At 39.0% G+C, this 17,108-nt stretch overlaps 2 protein-coding genes across 4 annotated transcripts in view; both read right to left on the minus strand.

Annotated features, from left to right (window-relative positions):
* Positions 1 to 3,146, minus strand: part of fam117bb (family with sequence similarity 117 member Bb) — a 66,870-nt gene extending 63,724 nt beyond the window's left edge. Inside the window, exons 1-2 of one of the 2 annotated variants that reach the window (XM_056755535.1) lie at positions 2,201 to 3,146; positions 1,993 to 2,109 (exon numbers count right to left, since the gene is read on the minus strand). In XM_056755535.1, coding sequence (XP_056611513.1) covers positions 1,993 to 2,109; positions 2,201 to 2,638 — 555 coding nt within the window. In that variant the 5' untranslated portion in view covers positions 2,639 to 3,146. Of the gene's footprint in view, positions 1 to 1,992 lie in introns of both variants that reach the window. The other variant, XM_056755534.1, reaches the window with a different exon arrangement.
* A 257-nt stretch (positions 3,147 to 3,403) lies between these two features.
* The window catches only part of bmpr2b (bone morphogenetic protein receptor, type II b (serine/threonine kinase)), an 80,815-nt gene continuing 67,110 nt past the window's right edge, over positions 3,404 to 17,108 (minus strand). For both annotated transcript variants that reach the window (XM_056754415.1, XM_056754414.1), the window contains exons 7-13: positions 15,846 to 15,960; positions 12,588 to 12,748; positions 12,309 to 12,456; positions 11,542 to 11,678; positions 10,651 to 10,823; positions 7,999 to 9,323; positions 3,404 to 6,618 (exon numbers count right to left, since the gene is read on the minus strand). In XM_056754415.1, the coding sequence (XP_056610393.1) occupies positions 6,335 to 6,618; positions 7,999 to 9,323; positions 10,651 to 10,823; positions 11,542 to 11,678; positions 12,309 to 12,456; positions 12,588 to 12,748; positions 15,846 to 15,960 (2,343 nt within the window). In that variant the 3' untranslated portion in view covers positions 3,404 to 6,334. The remainder of the gene's footprint in view (positions 6,619 to 7,998; positions 9,324 to 10,650; positions 10,824 to 11,541; positions 11,679 to 12,308; positions 12,457 to 12,587; positions 12,749 to 15,845; positions 15,961 to 17,108) is intronic.

Raw genomic sequence — 17,108 nt, forward strand, 5'->3', positions numbered from 1 at the left:
ATTATTTTGGACAAAAAGGCCTTCAGATTAAAGAACCATCTCTTTCAGCCTTTTATGAAGAAGTTTTGACTAAATGGTTCTTTGTGGAACCAAAAATTGTTCTTCTATTGTATTGCTGTGAAGAACCCTTCAAGCCCCTTAATTTCTAGAAAAAACGCTCACACTTGGATCCTGTAAAAAGGCTTTCTCTCTTTGATTTTTGTCACATTTCTCCATCCTTTCTGTCTCTCCTTCTCAGTGGTTTCATGAGATCGTAGGCAAGCCTGGTGATCTGGAAAATTACTGGACATACCAGAGAGTGGGATACAGTGAAAAAGGCAGCCATGGCTCAGGAGACTGAAAACATTAATCACAAGAGCATTTCAACAGCCATGTGAAACGTGGAGCAAAGGTCAAGTTTCCCTTGTTCCTACTGATCATGTCATTCTGGACTAAAGAAACAACATTGTCACAGAAACATAAAGACATACTGTACAGATGACCTGAGGAGTCTGAGAAGACTCCAAGAGAATCATGGGAAATTACTAAAATAATATTGGCCATGTTACATGGTGTGCAAAAACCAGTCAAATAAGAAATTAAATATACTGCATGTGTTTACAATGGTTTCCTGTGAAATAAAAACCACACATCATATACTCCAGACCACATATACCGTATTGTCTAAAAAGAATATGAATACTGCTCCTGTGAAGACAATTACTGCTATATTACTACAAATATTTAAGTACAAAAAAAAAGGAATAATTTAAATACAACTCAATAACTTTAATAATGTATGTACAGTAGTTGTTGAAACTGCATTTTTGAGTATAAGATGATGGCATTCAATTAAAATTTTTGTTTGTGTTTAACAGAAGAAGGAAAATATGAAAAGTATGAGATAATTTTCATTTTTGGGTCAACTATTCCTTTGAATTCTGCATATTCAATCTAAGCCTTTCAATCCTTAACTTTCCTGTCAAGTGTAAAGTAAAGAAAACATTTATTTGACCTAATTTGCTCAACAAGCGGATTTCTTCATACATATATGGTACCTGTCACAAAGCAAATTCAAACCGTTACAAACTGCAGCTCAACACTCACTAGCAAACGGGTCACAAAATAAACATCTGGCTGTCAACAGCCAGCAATCATTTCCACCAAAGATTTGCCTTCTTACCAGTCAGCACCAAAAGAAAAGCCTCTGGAGCAGCTAACTCAAACCACAGCAGAAAGAACAGCCTTCTCTCCAGTCATCTCCCACAAACTATTTTATGAATGAGAAGAGTGTGGTTCCAAAATGAGATAATTCATAGCACACAATTATTTAAAAAAAAATGTTTTTTATTGTGCATTCCAATTAATATCAATCAAACTGCAATTGGTTTGTTTTCATTCAAGCCATTATAACTAAAAAAATACAGCTTTACATTTTTCGGAGTTCTAATTTTGTAACCAAACTCTTCATGTGTGAACAAACATTATTATAACTTTTACATAATAGCCACAATTTCCTAGATTACTGCTCTGTACACTCTGGGCATGCTCAATGCTAAACGACATGAGGGTTTTGAAGAAATGCTTTTCCTTCAAAATCTTGTACAAATCATAAATTAAAGAATGTTTTAAAAACACAAACACTATTCATACTAGTCTACAGCTAATGCAGTCGTTTAAACTCCAGTCTTTTAAAACTTTGGAGGTCTCTATGATCATGAGAAACTAACGTATGCTCCGTTATGATTGACGTGAGATTTGGGAAACTGAAATCTGAAGGGTTTCAATTGCATCTCGAGAAACAAAGACAGAGCATGACATTTTTGTCAGGTGAACAGGAGGAGTGCTCCTGAAAGCAACTTTACCCCTCAAACCGCATGGACCAATGAGTGTTTACAAGTCACCACAGTAACAGGTACAAATAACATCCGGCACTACGTTTGCCATACTGCCTTTATATAAACGACTCATTATTCATAAAATGAATGATTCAATTGACAAACTGTGGATTACCTCTCCAGACAGGTGAGCCGGGGCTTTGGGACTCAGGAGAGAGTCTGTCATGTTCAGGGGGCTGCTGGGATTTGACCCTATGGCCACAAGACCACGAGGAGGAAGACGACGGAGAGACTGATAAATGAGAGGTAAGGGATGAACTGTCAGAGCTGATCTGGGAGGATGAGCGTTGAGTGACGTGCACACCCGTGTAGGGCACGAGTACCTGCGCGTGGGTTCTCGTGTTTGTTGAGTGAACAGAGATAACGGGGCTAGTTCTTGATGACGAATGTGAAGATAAAGCCACTGTGGATGTGATGCACTGTGGACACATCGCAGAAGAAGTGAACGTGACCGGAGAAATGATTGAGGCACTGGAGGAAGAAAGAGATCGCGTGGGGCTCCGGCTGTGGGTTCCGTGTGGGTCACATCCGCTGCTGAGGCATTTACCGTTACCGGTGGAGAGGACCGTCCGTGTCTGTAGAGGGTGCTGTGTCTGCGATTTCAGCTGGAAGGGAACCGTGGCTTTCATGGGAAGCAGGCGACCCAGTAAACCCACTCCGACGGCGCAGATCCCCGCAGTTCCGGTCGGGCTTCCCGTGGTCACTCCGGAACAGCTAACGTTAGACGTCGGAGAGCCGTTTCTGCGAGCTCTTTGAGACATATTCGGGGATATGATAAAAAAGTCAACATACAAACTTTAAGCATACGTTGAAGACTATCTAAGGTGGTCCGCGTTTTGTCACTCTCTATAAAGTCTGTTTTTTTAGTTCTTTCCTGCGCAGCCGGTCGTAACAGCCACAACTGAACCGTTTCATGAGCTGAAGTAAACTGAGGAGATTCAGAGCCACGCACCGTCAACTCGATCCAGCGCTCTGCCTCCTCCCTTCTGATTGGCTGTTCGCTCTTCCTTTACAACTTCTGATTGGCTAGATAATGGTTCCTTTAATTTGGTTAAATTACACTTGTAGTAATTTAGTTACGTTTTGCATGTGTTCTAAGAATGAGATATGTAAGATTAAGATGCAGTTTTGAATTACATTCAATTTTTTTTACATTCGATGCCCCCGCGACCCGGCCCAGTATAAGCGGAAGAAAATGGATGGATGGATTCGATTTTTTGTAGATATTATAATAGATCCGTTCTTTGTTTTATGAAACAATGCTATGCAACGATACCATGTTGTTTATGTGTTTACAGCAGATGTAATACTGGATGATCACACTGCCAAGTTAACTTATGTTTGAATGACTTGCAGTTAAATGGAAATTATCTTTGTTTTGTCGGACACGTTGTTTTGTATTGTGGTTGCCTTTGACACCCTCGTGTGGCCACTCAATAAACAGAACATTTAGTTTTACACTCACAGATTTTTGTTGTACATTTTGTACCAGGAATACGGAAAGAAATGACGACCAAACCTACAGGTTTTCATTAATATAATCTTTAATCAACTGAGTAATCCAGGGTTGTACAGCAAGCTTTATTTTCTTAATGGTTTCTTAAAACATTGTCTGTATAGACTAAAAGCACAAGTTATAATTTGTTCTTGTTCTCAAAGTGCTTATTTTACAAGCTGTAATAAAAACACATGTCAGTGGCTTTTTTTAAACAACCATCTTTGCAGGGCTAAATGAACTGTCAGCTAGAATGTGAACTCGTAAGTCAAACAACAGCAGCACATACACATACCCATGATTCATTCTTTCACACACACCTTAAAAAACAACTGTTACTTCATATTGTGTTTTGAAGGGACAGTAATTTTTAATGCTTTATGCATTGTTGAATGTTTGGGTTTTCTCCTGCAACTTGACTCATTTTAAAAAGACAAACTTGTCGAGGCATCAAGACAAAAAAACTAAACAATTCAAGACGTGGGGGTTATATCTGCACACATTTGTAGCGCAGTATGGTAAATGGTCTCAATAGTCAACAGTGTGCCATAAAACTGGACAAGGTCTCTTGTGTAGTAGCAAATTACACTTAATTTTGTCCTCCAGACAGAATCCAGCTTTATCACTGGTCTCAATCCTTGCTTTCCGATCAAATATTTCCATTAAAATTTGCATTGGAGATGAACTTTATATCAATTTATTTTCTTATTATCTATGTAGTGTTTATGAACAGCATGAAAATTGAACTATAGCTGAGAACAGTCTGACGTTACTATGTTTATCTATAGATAAATGTCAAAGTGATTAAGTGTTGTTCTTGGTCCCAAAGCAACAGATGAAAAGTCTGTTCATGTGCATGTATGTGCACTACAGACACTGTATATTTACACCACAGAGGTTAACCTATATTACATACATATACAAAAGTCACAATGTAGCGTTGAACCACTGAACTACACTACACCCTTTTTTGCTGACAAAAAGTCAGTTAGACCATGGAAAAAACAGATGACTTCAGAAAGTTCCCCTTTGTGAAGTGTTCGAAGTCCAAAGATAATGCTGGCTTGTTCCAAATTACGGTTAATCCCCAGTCACATTATTGAAAACTCACGCAAATACAGCACAGCATATGCAAGCTAAGCATTCTTTAATTCAACACGCGTGCTATCTTTGATGTTTCTTATATTTTCCAGGGATATGCCATATGAGGGAATTTTCTTTGTCATTATGTAATTATTAGAATGGCTCGTCTCCATAGTTTTCCACCACACACGATTAACATGCATACAGGCCTTAAAGGTAGCAATTGTGGGGTAAAATATGAGGCTGGCACAAACATCAACTAATCTCCGACTGCAAAATCCATTTACAGCCTAGATGATTTAAAAATGATGATGCGTAATTTAAAATGGCCTGTATTTTTGGTTGTTCAAATAACTTGGAACAGTTGTTTTTGATGTGTATCCAAATTTTCAAAAGAAGGGTAAAACCCCATGAGCCAAACAGCCTCTAAGATGTCACAAAAAAGGGTATTCAATGAAAGTATCATTCAAATCTGATAATTTTACATGATTATAAACATTTTACGGTTTTGAGGTCATTAGCATAATAAAACTTCACGATCAGGTTTAAGATTGGCCCTGGGCACTACATAAATTAAAGGTTTACAAACAAATAAAATGATGAAATAATAATGGTAGAAACAGCTATTGTGATTTCTTATAGTACACTATTATGTCTGAGCTTATCTTTAAAAGTTTAAAACCAAACTAAAGAAGCTGTAGTCTGTACATACATAATATAGTGTGTATTCATGTGTTTTCTCAATTACTATTGATAATTGAAAAACAGAGCAATGTTCAGTCTCCTGACAGCAATGGGAATCTCACTTGTCTCACGCCACATTAGCTTTTCTTGCCGACACAACAGCGGTCTGAGAAGCTCCATTATGCAGAAGTCTCTTCATACATTAGACACAGACCTATACATAAACGTTCAGATACACTCTCCCTAAATCACAGAGGTAACTACACAGAGCACGTGCAGAGAGGGGATTCAGTGTCTTCAGCAAACATAATTTCCAGCAAATAGTCCAGATTGTTGCATGACGTGTAGTGTTACAGTAAAAGCCACTGTCCTTTAAGTTTGTGAGAAGTGGTCAATTATCACGAATACTTTTTTTAACGGTCTCACCTTTTCAAGACTGATGGGTTTGTCGAAAAGGATTTTCATTTGTACAACGTTTCTCAAATGCAGTCGGGCTTGGACACAGGATTGCTGCTTAGCTTGAATTATCCAACTGAAGCAAACAAATACAGCAAAAATACATTGCAAATTGTCTTATGGAGCACCTCAAAGCTAAAGTCTATTGCACATTTTAAAATATGATACAAAAAAATCGTTACACAGATACGTACAACAAATACAAAATGTATGAATGTACTGTGGGTTAAAAGATATTAAAGATGCAGTCAACCCTGTCTTAGAGACCACTGCATTTTTTACAGATTTTTTTAAAAGGACTTGATTTCGATTTTGTCCGCTATGATTGTTAAATCATCACATTGTAACTTTTCAGTTTTGAGACCAGCCTTTAAACATGGTCGGAGGAACTGTGATTATGATTACATACAAAAAGTGCAACAAATGAAAGAAAGTATCAAACAACCATAAAAACAATCATACTTGATTAAAGAAGAAACACAAAAACAATGGAAGCATTTTATGCAAAGGTTGCTGCATAGCTGGGTTCAGTTTAAAGCGATTTCTTCAAAACAACTTGGAGAAATTTGACAATATCACATTGTTAAGTGATTGCCAAAATGAAGTCCCTTCAACAGTCCGCTTTCCAAAAACATTTTGCGTATTTCTTTCCATCATTAGCTGGGTCAGGAGCACAAAATCACAGATAAACCCCTTTAGTTTCACAAGTCCGGGCTCATCCTCAACTACAGATGAGAGTTCACAGGCAGGTCATATCTGGCAGGTCAGAGGTTCGAGTGGAGGTCGCCGTTCCTCCACTGACCAGGAACACAGCAATGCTGGATTTTGATTGGCCTGAACTTGTGTGATTTCCTCCGACTGCTGTCTGCTGACTGTGCCCGTTGTTGTTTACCTCTCCATCCAGTGTTTCCGTGGAGATGACCCACGTGGAAGGACGCCACCTTTTCAATGAATAAGGTGTCTTGACACGCTTTTTGATTTTTTCGGCCGATCCGGCTTTACCCACTTGTGACACGGTCTCATCTGAAAGAGAGAAAAATCTTATAATTCCATACAAATCCATAAAAAATGCTTTATTGAAATACCATACAACAATGAAAAACAGAGAGAGTGTTGTAATATGTCAATCGGGGACACTGCTCAAAACATCCCACCCTCATGAAGCAACACCAAGTAATATTTTAGCCGACTAAAAGTTGTGCTTAACCTTTCACACACTCTTCAAATCACAGATCGCTCGAGTCTGAATTATTTTTTAGCTGTTCACATATCCACAGAAGTCCAGCAGACTGTAAAGAACTGTGCATCTTGTTTAACGTCTTCCTGTTTAGAGTCTGCTCCAGGTTCCTGCTATCTTGCTCACATCTGCTTGATGCATCACATTATCGTTGCTGCCAACTGAGGCAGAATGTTTTCTGGATTCTTATCAATCCTGTGGAATTTCCTTCCATGTCCACATGTAAACATTCAACCACAAAGCGCAGAACAGATAGTAAGCAGAGCTACCCACCCATTCCTCTTTCAATCATTTAGCTTATGAGATGCTGTGCTCTTAATTATCTGGTCAAAGCAGCATATAGTTTAATATCAGATGGGGAAACAGCCTGGCGTCCTCTTTTGGGTGGTTATTATTTGCATCTTTACTGACACTCACACTGACTCCTCCACCCTACTCATGGGGACAGGGTTTCCCCAGACTGATGAACACAGGTCAATGCGTACGAGCATATTTGTATGTGTGGGTTGAGACAATAAAGGAAAAACTATTTTAATGAAGACAATAAAGGCCTGTTTACACTGTTGATGACTTACCACATACTATAACTATTTACTTAAAGCGCATACACTACTGTTCAAGTTTAGGATCACTTACTTATTCATTGTTAATATTTTTTCTATAGATTGTAGAATAAAAAAAATCTCAACAATAATTTGATGATGAGAATTATGTTGTGACTAAAAAAAACTACGACAAATAAAAGCTATGTTATATTAAGTGTCATAAAAGTAGCTACCATTTACCTTGAGTTGGCAGAATTTGAATTTTAAGAGCCAGTTACTTCAGGTATCACCCAGAATTGCTTTTGGAACAGTACTGAAGTAGTTCCCATGTATTCTGGGCTCTTATTGGACGCCTTTTCCTAATTATTTGGTCCAAATCATCCATTTCCAAAGCATTTTTACTAAAAAAAATGTATGTTTTGCAACAAGAGGCGTTTCATTTTCAATAACATTTCTGTCTACAAAAAAATTGAAATATATCATCAAGTGCCTTTAGATCAAATGAGTTTTAAGATCACAAATTGCATTTCTGTCAAGTGATCCTAAACTTTTGAAGGTCAGTGTAGAAGACTAGACTTAGAAAAGTGTAGAGAGCTGCTTAACGGTAAGCCCTAGTCTTACTCAAAAGAGAAGATTCCTGGGAGCTGGTTGACAGATCCAGTGAGTTCGGCCGATCAGGTCTCGGGGGTTTATTCTGTCTCAGTGGAACCCCATCCCTTCCCTCTGCTGCTCCAGGTGGGCAGGCTAATGTCTCCATCTGCCCCTCTGCAGGGGGTAACACACAAACACTGCTCACTGTGGCAGAGGCAGTTGAATAGATGTTACTGTTGTTGTTATTAGAGTTGGTGCGGCCGGAATGGTCTCGCGCCGCCAGCTGCTCTCTCCTCAGCAAAGGCTCATGTTCATCGGGGCTGGAGTTAATATTAATGTTGAGACGGCTGTCTTCTCCACTCAGCTGACTCTGGAGTAGAGGTGCAACTCCCTCACCCTGTGGCCCAGTCGGGTTTGTGTTCCCGAATGCCTCAGAGGAGCCTGCGCCATTGCCCCCTCCATATCCATTAACAACAACCACCCCCACACCACTACGAACGCTGGGTCCGTTGTTGGTCACGGTGACCAAGTGCGGCTCCACAGCCATGACGGTGTTCATCTTCGCCACGCCCGTCTCCACCTGCTTCAGATTAGATTTGTGCTTGCCGAACTTTAACCGTGTTGATGTAGACTCCCTGCCAGGGTTTTTGGTATTGAGAGGCAGGCTGGTGGGCCGCTTAGGCAGATTCTGCTGCTTGGGCAGAGGGTACATGGCAGTGGGAGCATCACCCATTCCATTGATGCCCATCCCGAAATCTGCTTGTCCACCGGCCCCGGATCCTCCCGTCACCTCTGTGGCGAGTTTGATCAACGGGTACAAGAGGCTGGAACTTCCCGAACTTAGTGGATCAGGAGCGCTGAACTGCTTCTGCGAATGCTCCATCAGGTTCTCATCAGAGCTTTCTTTCAGGTTTTTGTCCACCTCCTTAGGGTCCAGTTTGGTGGTCTCCAGGTCTTCCTCTGTGAGCTGAAGGCACACTGGCATACTTCCTCCAGATCCTGTGTCCTCCAAATGGCCAGATTCAGAGATGGTGGTCATGATTGTGCTGGGCGTAAGGCCTGTTGTGGTGGTCGTGGTGGACAGACTTGCACCGCTGGTTTCAGGGCTGGGCAGCCGTCCTTGGGCTTGGGCCTGCTGCCTCTCATAGTTTATAGAGTTTCTGTTCTTCTCTCCTGGGACCAGCACACCACTGCTGATCCCACTCACGCCCATGCAACCCAAGGAGGAGGTGCCAGATGTCGAGACGTCACCTTGAAGGTTCTTCACCATGCCCTCATGATCCTCGATGTACGAGGATGAAGAATAATCTGGATATGAACCCATTTTGGGAGCTCTGCGACTGTGGGTGAGGTTCCTGAAAGATGAAAAGAACGATGTTTAAAATTGATAACAGATGATCAATTAATTTACATTTAAAACAAATTTCAGCAATTCAAGCAGAAGTCACTGCTAACAAAGGAGCTTCAATGCAGTACAAATTAAGATTTTACCTTGAGATGAAAATTAAATCGAATGAGTAAAAAAACCTGTTTAACTCTGGGCCATTTATTGGATATCCGCCTGAATTTGGCATACCCAATTTTAAATGCACACCATATCCACATACAGTGGTGTAAATACAAACTCTTGGTGTCATATTCCAGGAAACCCCTCCAAATTCCATAAAACGCTGCTGAAAGTGATAAACATTATTGAATGTGTTGTCAGTCCTATTAAAAATACTTTGTTTATTTTTCTAAAGTCTGTTCATGAAAGTGTATTACTCTGAGCATGAGGGGCCCAGGAACCTGCAGACAATTGTTCTTGATTCCAAGAGGTCTCACCAAATAGAGGAAAATATATTTTTTTCTCTATCATGTGGTAATCAATTATTATTCTAAAGCAACCCAAGTGTCCTTTTTTCCTAATTTTCGCCTGAATTTGTCATACTCAATTTTGAAGAGACCCCAAAACCTCATACAGTTGTATAAATGGAATATTTTTTGTGTAATTTCAAACCAAACCTCTTTGGGATATGATGAATATCACCCCTTTTTCTCAGGAGTGACATCCAACAGCAATGTAAAAGACTGACAGCATTATTTTCTAAATCTTCTTAAATACTACTGTTGTATTACTTAAAAGTATTACTTCGTTTTCTTTGCAGTATTTGAGGTATGAAAAACTACATAGCATCTTTTCTGTTATTTTTTACCTATTTCTCCAGTTTTCCTTTTCTGCAAATAAATGCAAATAGAAACAATATTTTTTTTAGAAATTTGGGAGAAATATTGTTAGTAGTTCACAGAATGAAACAAAAAATATAATTTTACCAAAATACCTACCTACATATAGTTAATTCAGAAACACTGAAAATAATTGGTCTTCTAATAAAGAGATTCATATTTTTAAGAAGCCTAAAACCTCTCCAACTGTGATGCGAAATCGCAGAACATTCGAAAATTATCTTTGCTATTTTATTTCGATTAGCTTTGGCCACACCAAACATGTAGCGATACATTTTTTAAATGTTGTGCATTGCATCTAGTATGGACGCGGTATAAGATAGTTTGTTGGCCTTAGCTGATCAACCAGCATGGCAAATGGTAGACGACAAAGAATTAGAGAACAGATACAAGGCTGCTTCATCATGAACTGAGCCCAAAGGAGCAATGAGACTGCTGTGTGAGGTGTGGTCAGACCTCTCGTTCTGCAGCGCGGTGCTCATGGGATTGATGGTGGGGCTGACAGGTTTGTTCCTTTCCCAGATCAGCAGCAGTTCTGCCATACGCTCCTCTGCACACTGCGCTGTCAGGCGTGCCTCTGCGTCCTGATCCCAGCAGTCCTCCATCGTCTCCTTCAGAGAACGTACTGCCTGAGAGACAGAGATGGAGAAATTACTAAAAAAAAACATAGAAAGAGAGACATTGGCCCTCATTTATCAAACAAACGTAAAACCAGCCTACATCCTAGCGAAATAATCAGTTTACTATTTTCTAAAAATTATCTTAGAATGTAGTCTAAAATTTTTTATCCCAAAGCATCCGTTAACCTTATAATTTCAAACAGTTAAATGTTCATAGAATTAGGTTAGAAAAGAAGATACTTTATTTATGTAATGAAAATAAGAAATCGCTTTGGAATCACATTTGGCCATTGAGGACCATTGTGTGAATTACATTTGTATATTAAAATGCATGAGGTTGCTCCTTTAATGTAAGTATAGTATTCTTTTCTGTCATATTATTGTCCAACAGATGAAAAATGTGTACTTCATAATGCTGCATAATCAAAAGCTGTTACCTGTAGGGTAGTACTTAATAAGTAAATGGGATAGTTTCTACCAAAATAAAAATTCTGTCATAATTTACCCCCCCCCATGTTGTGAAAACATGTATATGACACTTTCTTCTGTGGAACAAAAAAGAAGATATTTTGAGAAATTTCAGTGGTTTTATGTCCATACCACAGACATCGATGGGAGGCAGTGATGTTGGTAACCAATTTTCTTCAAAGAGCTTCAGCTGATGTTACAGTAATAATGTCACCCATTCCTGTCACAAACACATAATGTGATCATCTCAATCGCTCACCAGGCTGTTCTCCTTCCAGGCCTCAGGAAACTTTGGTCTCTGTTTCTCTCTGGACACCAGCACCTGCATGTCCTCAAAGGAGGGGTGATTCCCAGCCTCAGCTTGGAAAGCCATCTGGTATTCTGGCACGGTTTCTCCTTTTAAAAAACAAAATGAAAGTCAGTCTCAAGAGACCCTTCACACCCATTGCGGAATTACTGGAAAACTGAAATCAATTCATACAGGAGATGTGGCACCCTCATGCTCCCTTAATATACTGAGCAGAATAAAATGGAGTCTTTATTGCTGCCTACTGGTTAATGACAGATGTTTGACTAGTTGGCGTAGCTGGATAGTTAAAGAACGGAAGCTTAAAAAAAAAGGTTTTCTCCATTCAAAATGTTTTGTCTCTTGTGGTGTACACCCCACGTTTTTAATCATGTGAATGTACAGAAAGCTCAACTTGATGTTATGTTTTTTAGGTATAGTTCACCCAAAACAGAAAATCCTTTTATCATTTGTAACCCTCATGACATTCCAAAACTGTTTGACTTTCTTTCTTCTGCAGAACACAAAAGAAGATATTTGAAGAATGTTGGAAATCAAACAACATCGGCCACTATTGACTTGCATTGTATGGACAGGCAAACACACATTTCTCAAAATATCTTCTTTTGTGTTACACAAAACACAAAAGAGTCATATACAGGTTTAAATGACTTAAATAAATGAAGTTTTAAATGTAGGTTAACTATGTTTGTGTACAGTTCTTTGTGCCTGGTTCTCACCTGGAAAGAGGTCAGGGCATCTCATGAAGGTCTCCCAGTAGATGAGTCCGATTGCGTACATATCCACCTGTTTCAAAGCCGACTCGCAGTCCCTGAGGTTCACCGCTCCCTCTAACACTTCCGGGGCCATGTAACGTATGGTTCCCACCTAGACAGCAAGTGTGGGGGGAGAAGTACTGCTTCCATCAGCAATTTTGGACACTGCATTCATAAAAAACTACAAACATGTTCATAAGTGGGTTATCTATCCTACAAAACCAGATAAAAGAAAAAACAGACCTCACTGATTGCAGCATTGTCCTCTTCACCCGGTCGTATGAGACGATTTCCAGTCAACTTCATGGACAGGCCAAAATCACTAATCACACACATCCCATCGTTCTTCACCAGAACATTACGACTGTTCAGATCCCGGTGTGACACGGCAGGTTTATATACATCTGGGAAAGACGGAAGGTTCTTGTTATAGTACATAAAAAAATATTTTACACATTTGTGTTTTCCATTGTGTTTTGGAACATGTTTCATTTTTAACTATCAAATCCCTTTATTGTCACAAGCATATCCACAAGTGCAACAGTAGGTGAAAATCTTGGGTGCAGTTCCAATCACCATGGCATTATGACAGATATGTAGATTACAAATAATAAAGAAGGATGGATGAGTGAACACATGGATGAGTAAGGTTTAATTTAACCTTTCAAGACCTATACACTTAGAATGGGACATAAGCTAGGTTATTAATATACAGCCACAAAAAAATAGCGATAACTCCAGTTTCCGTTTATTCAGCATTTCTACTTGTACTGTGGCCTTTCTAGTCCAGTGTTTGTTGAAATTCAACATAACAAAAGTCAGGAATGACATAGTCACCCAACAGCAATGTGAAAGAATGAATAAGAAAAGCAATTTAAAAAGAGAGAATGCATTTCCATTGATGTATGGTTTGTTAGGATACACCTATTTCACAGCGTGACGTGTACAAACCGGAAGTAGGGTTAACGCTTGTCCAGTCCATGCTCTAGCTCCGTTCAGTACACAGAACAGTTGCGGAGACCGGAAATTAGGCATGTTGTGCTCCCTTCATGCTGACTAGTCGAACATACTGTATATCACACCTTGATAATAAATACACCGCTTTTCCCTTTTTTTACATCTCCCAGTAAACCATGAATAAATCGGACAACATATGCTTCTTTTGTTTTGGTTAAATAAAAATGAATGCCTGTGAGGAAACAAGCTGAATGAATGAATGGCTAAGGCAGCAGTGCAGCCGGAAAAAGTTTTCCCCTACTTCCAGTCTCTGTCGCCATTTTGTGTAATACCATGTATAAAAATTAAAAATTATATAAAGCAACAAAAAATTTACCTAGTTTCTTTATATATGACGATATCATAATTTTAGAGGTCACAGTCTTACCAGCACTGACAACCCATATGCACAATACAACCACCAGAGGGCACTCACAGAAACACATGATGTAAGTAATGGCTTCTGAATGGATTGCCTTCTCTCCAAATCCTCCCCCTTCCCCTCTGTGTGCTGCCTGTCTGGCTCTAAAGTTCAGTCAGTAATGAGGGCAGGGGCGGAGGAATCTCGCGGCTGTACTGAGACCAGCGTTTAATGCAGGCAGACGGTGAAAGCCGGTGGTTGGCTGTTCTGAGATCAGAGCTGAAATTAGGGCAGGACCAGAGACAGTTAAAATGGAAATTAACCGAGATTGATGAGTCGCAGATTGTCTGTGGATCTCTGGCGATGCTCCAGCACCAAGAGAAACAGCGCGCAAATTAGTCGCGTGTTATCGCATTTACTCAGCGTGCTAGCCCATTTAGGACCATCGAAGGAGGCAAGGGCTCTATTAAACCACACAAAAAAAACTTGAGCCAGAAGAATGTCTTCATGCTGCGTTAAAAATGCAAAGCCTATTTTTAAGGATGTTTTGGACTACAGGGATATTTTAATCTTGATTTTAAATGCTATGGGCATTCTTATGTGTAAGTCGACGTGTTGTTAAATGCTAAGATGCATCATTATCAAAAATTATACTTTCTTTTGTATATTACAGATACCATGCAGTCGGACCCAAATGTGCAGATTCGAGCTGTCTGGAGAAGACTGTATTGGTGCACCAGTCCACAAGCGAATCAAGCGTGTTCTTTGGGTGGATTCAGACAGCTTATTTTAACCTATGTGGTTAGAGGCACATTCCAGCTGGGCTATGGACACAGCAATAAGGCAGTTGTAAGTACAAAGTGTTCCAAGCATTGCAGAGAAAGCCATGTCTACAGCACTCAAGACGGCATTGCCAAAATGAGACGCCACGATTCTCAATACCAGCACATAGAGAAAATGAAGAAAACACAAACATTCACCTCAACTGAGACTGTATTCGACCTTTATGGAACATACCAAGTTTAATATTTTCACTACATGACTACATTACAATCGTAGTCATATATCTTACGAATAAGTCTGTGTCTCCATGGCACGTTCTGATTGATGTATGAGACTTGGAACGACTTGCTTTAATTTAAAGCTACGTTTTTGAATTAGACATCAAATATCAAACAGCGTTTCCAACAGTAGTGAGTCTTTGAACAACTTCAAAGTCTTGTACTGGACTTGTCTGTACAGCTGGTGCAAAACTGCAAAGAGGGTTTGATTTGATGCATGCCATTTCTACTTAATTGCATGCCAATCAAATTGGTAGCAAAGTTGTTTGACACATTCTAAAATTCAGAGCTTTTTCTTGAGGGTTTGGTAGTGGACAGAGAACAAATGTTGGTATGTCTGAACTTCATGTTCATGCCCAATTAAAAAGAGGATGTGATAAATTTCTCCCACCAGACTTACTAAATTACATGTCCTTCACAGTCGTGGCATCAAGACATCAATATTTACTTTACACAACGCAAAAGGAATGACATTATAAATGTTAATATATATTTTAAAATAGGATTTAAAGATTATATAATTTCTGAACCACTAGCAGCAACAATCAACTGTGACCCTGTCCGTGAAATCTAGACTAGGAGCATCCAAGTCAGAAAATTAACACTGTAAAGGATAGATTATATGATAGATTTCAACAAAGTATTCACATTTTTTATGGTGTTCTCGAAATAAATGATTTTAAATAGTGAAAAACTTTATTTACTGTGCTGTATTTAAAAACACTGAAATAATACTGAAACTGATATATTTTGCACAAAAATGTGTTTTTTACCTTAACATAGATTGAAATTTTTTCAAGATATCAATATTATTTCACTGATTTTTTTCTATAGTACGTAGAATTATTTTATACAAAAAGAACAACAACAGTATAATGACTTGAGTTGGGTTTAACTGAACATGTTTTCATTCATTCAAAAATTAGGCTAGCAGAAATTTATTTAACCTTCAAACCCCTGTAAACAGATTTTTAGCAACAAGTCTTTGAGTGGACCAGTTGTGATGGAAACTAGAACGATAGCATTTGCCTGTAAAAAATAATTGAGCCACTGTGTGTGTATATACTTATTGTCGAGCCTCACCTCCTCTCAGGAGCTCAGTGTGCAGGTAGGCCAGTCCTCTCGTAAGCGAATGCGCCAGACGACAGCAGCTCACCCAGTCCAAGGTATGCAGACTCAGATATCGACACAAAGAACCCTACAAAAAGAAACAGCCCAGTTAAACACGCACATGCATACACACTCACTAAATGTACAACTTTAATTGCTAAACATGCCACTAAAAGGGTCATAAAACAAAGAACATGAAGACAACAGTTATTGCAGTACCTGTAAGACCTAGCTGTTCACAGAAATGATGCACTGCACTATGAACACAGCTTTACAAAGAAAATCTGTCCAGGTCAGTGCTAAAAACTACTACTTATTTAAGTAGCGATAATAAAACACACTATAACGTATTCAAGCAGTGCAATTAAAACGACCAGCGTCAACAAAAAGGAATGTACAGAGCCGAGTGACATTTTTCAACAAAACTACTGAAAAAAAAACACTATGAACAATATTTAATTAATGAGTCTTGTAAAAATATCAGTAGTTGTCATACTGAGAGGTTTTTCAAGGTGGGGCAAATTGATGGTTACGTGGTAATAAGGGCATGAATCATGCTGAAATCTTTGATGACTTCATTGTTATTTCTTGATATTCATCCACTCCAGTTAGGGGTATATCACTGCTCCACCCACAACGCTATCACAACACTTGAGAAGAGTTAAAACAAAGTATACAAGTCCTATGGACTACTTCTAGATAAACCTACAATCTTAAAAAGTGGGCTAAATTATGTTAAATTAGACCTTCTGCAATGTGGATGTGGTTTGGGTTTCTATGGCACGGTTATACAGAAACTGGTTAGCTGAAGTGCACGTAGTCATCATACAGCTGGCCAATAGGATCCTTTCTACGCTCTCTACATCATGCACACGCTTGTTATAAATGCAGAGCAGACGCTACATTCAGAACATAATTTTGCGAGTTATCCAGAGAGTATGTGAAAAATAGACACCAAACACAGCGTGCAGTCTTCCTTTTTTTGTCCTTGGCTGATCACATGCCTGAAGCATAAATCATGTTTAAATGACTATAATAAAAGAGGTAAGTTCACATGACAATTTAAATTCTGTCATATGTTATTTTCCCATTAGAAATATTTTACACATTTTAAACCTATAAAACGCTTTACCAAAGTGTTGTTTCAAGTGTGTTATGCACACAAGGTAGGAGACAAATGATTATATAACTACTTTTCACTAAACAACAACTAATGAGTTGTAATATTTTTACAGA

This window comes from Triplophysa dalaica, chromosome 8, assembly GCF_015846415.1.
Source record: "Triplophysa dalaica isolate WHDGS20190420 chromosome 8, ASM1584641v1, whole genome shotgun sequence".
Taxonomy (NCBI): Eukaryota; Metazoa; Chordata; class Actinopteri; order Cypriniformes; family Nemacheilidae; genus Triplophysa; species Triplophysa dalaica.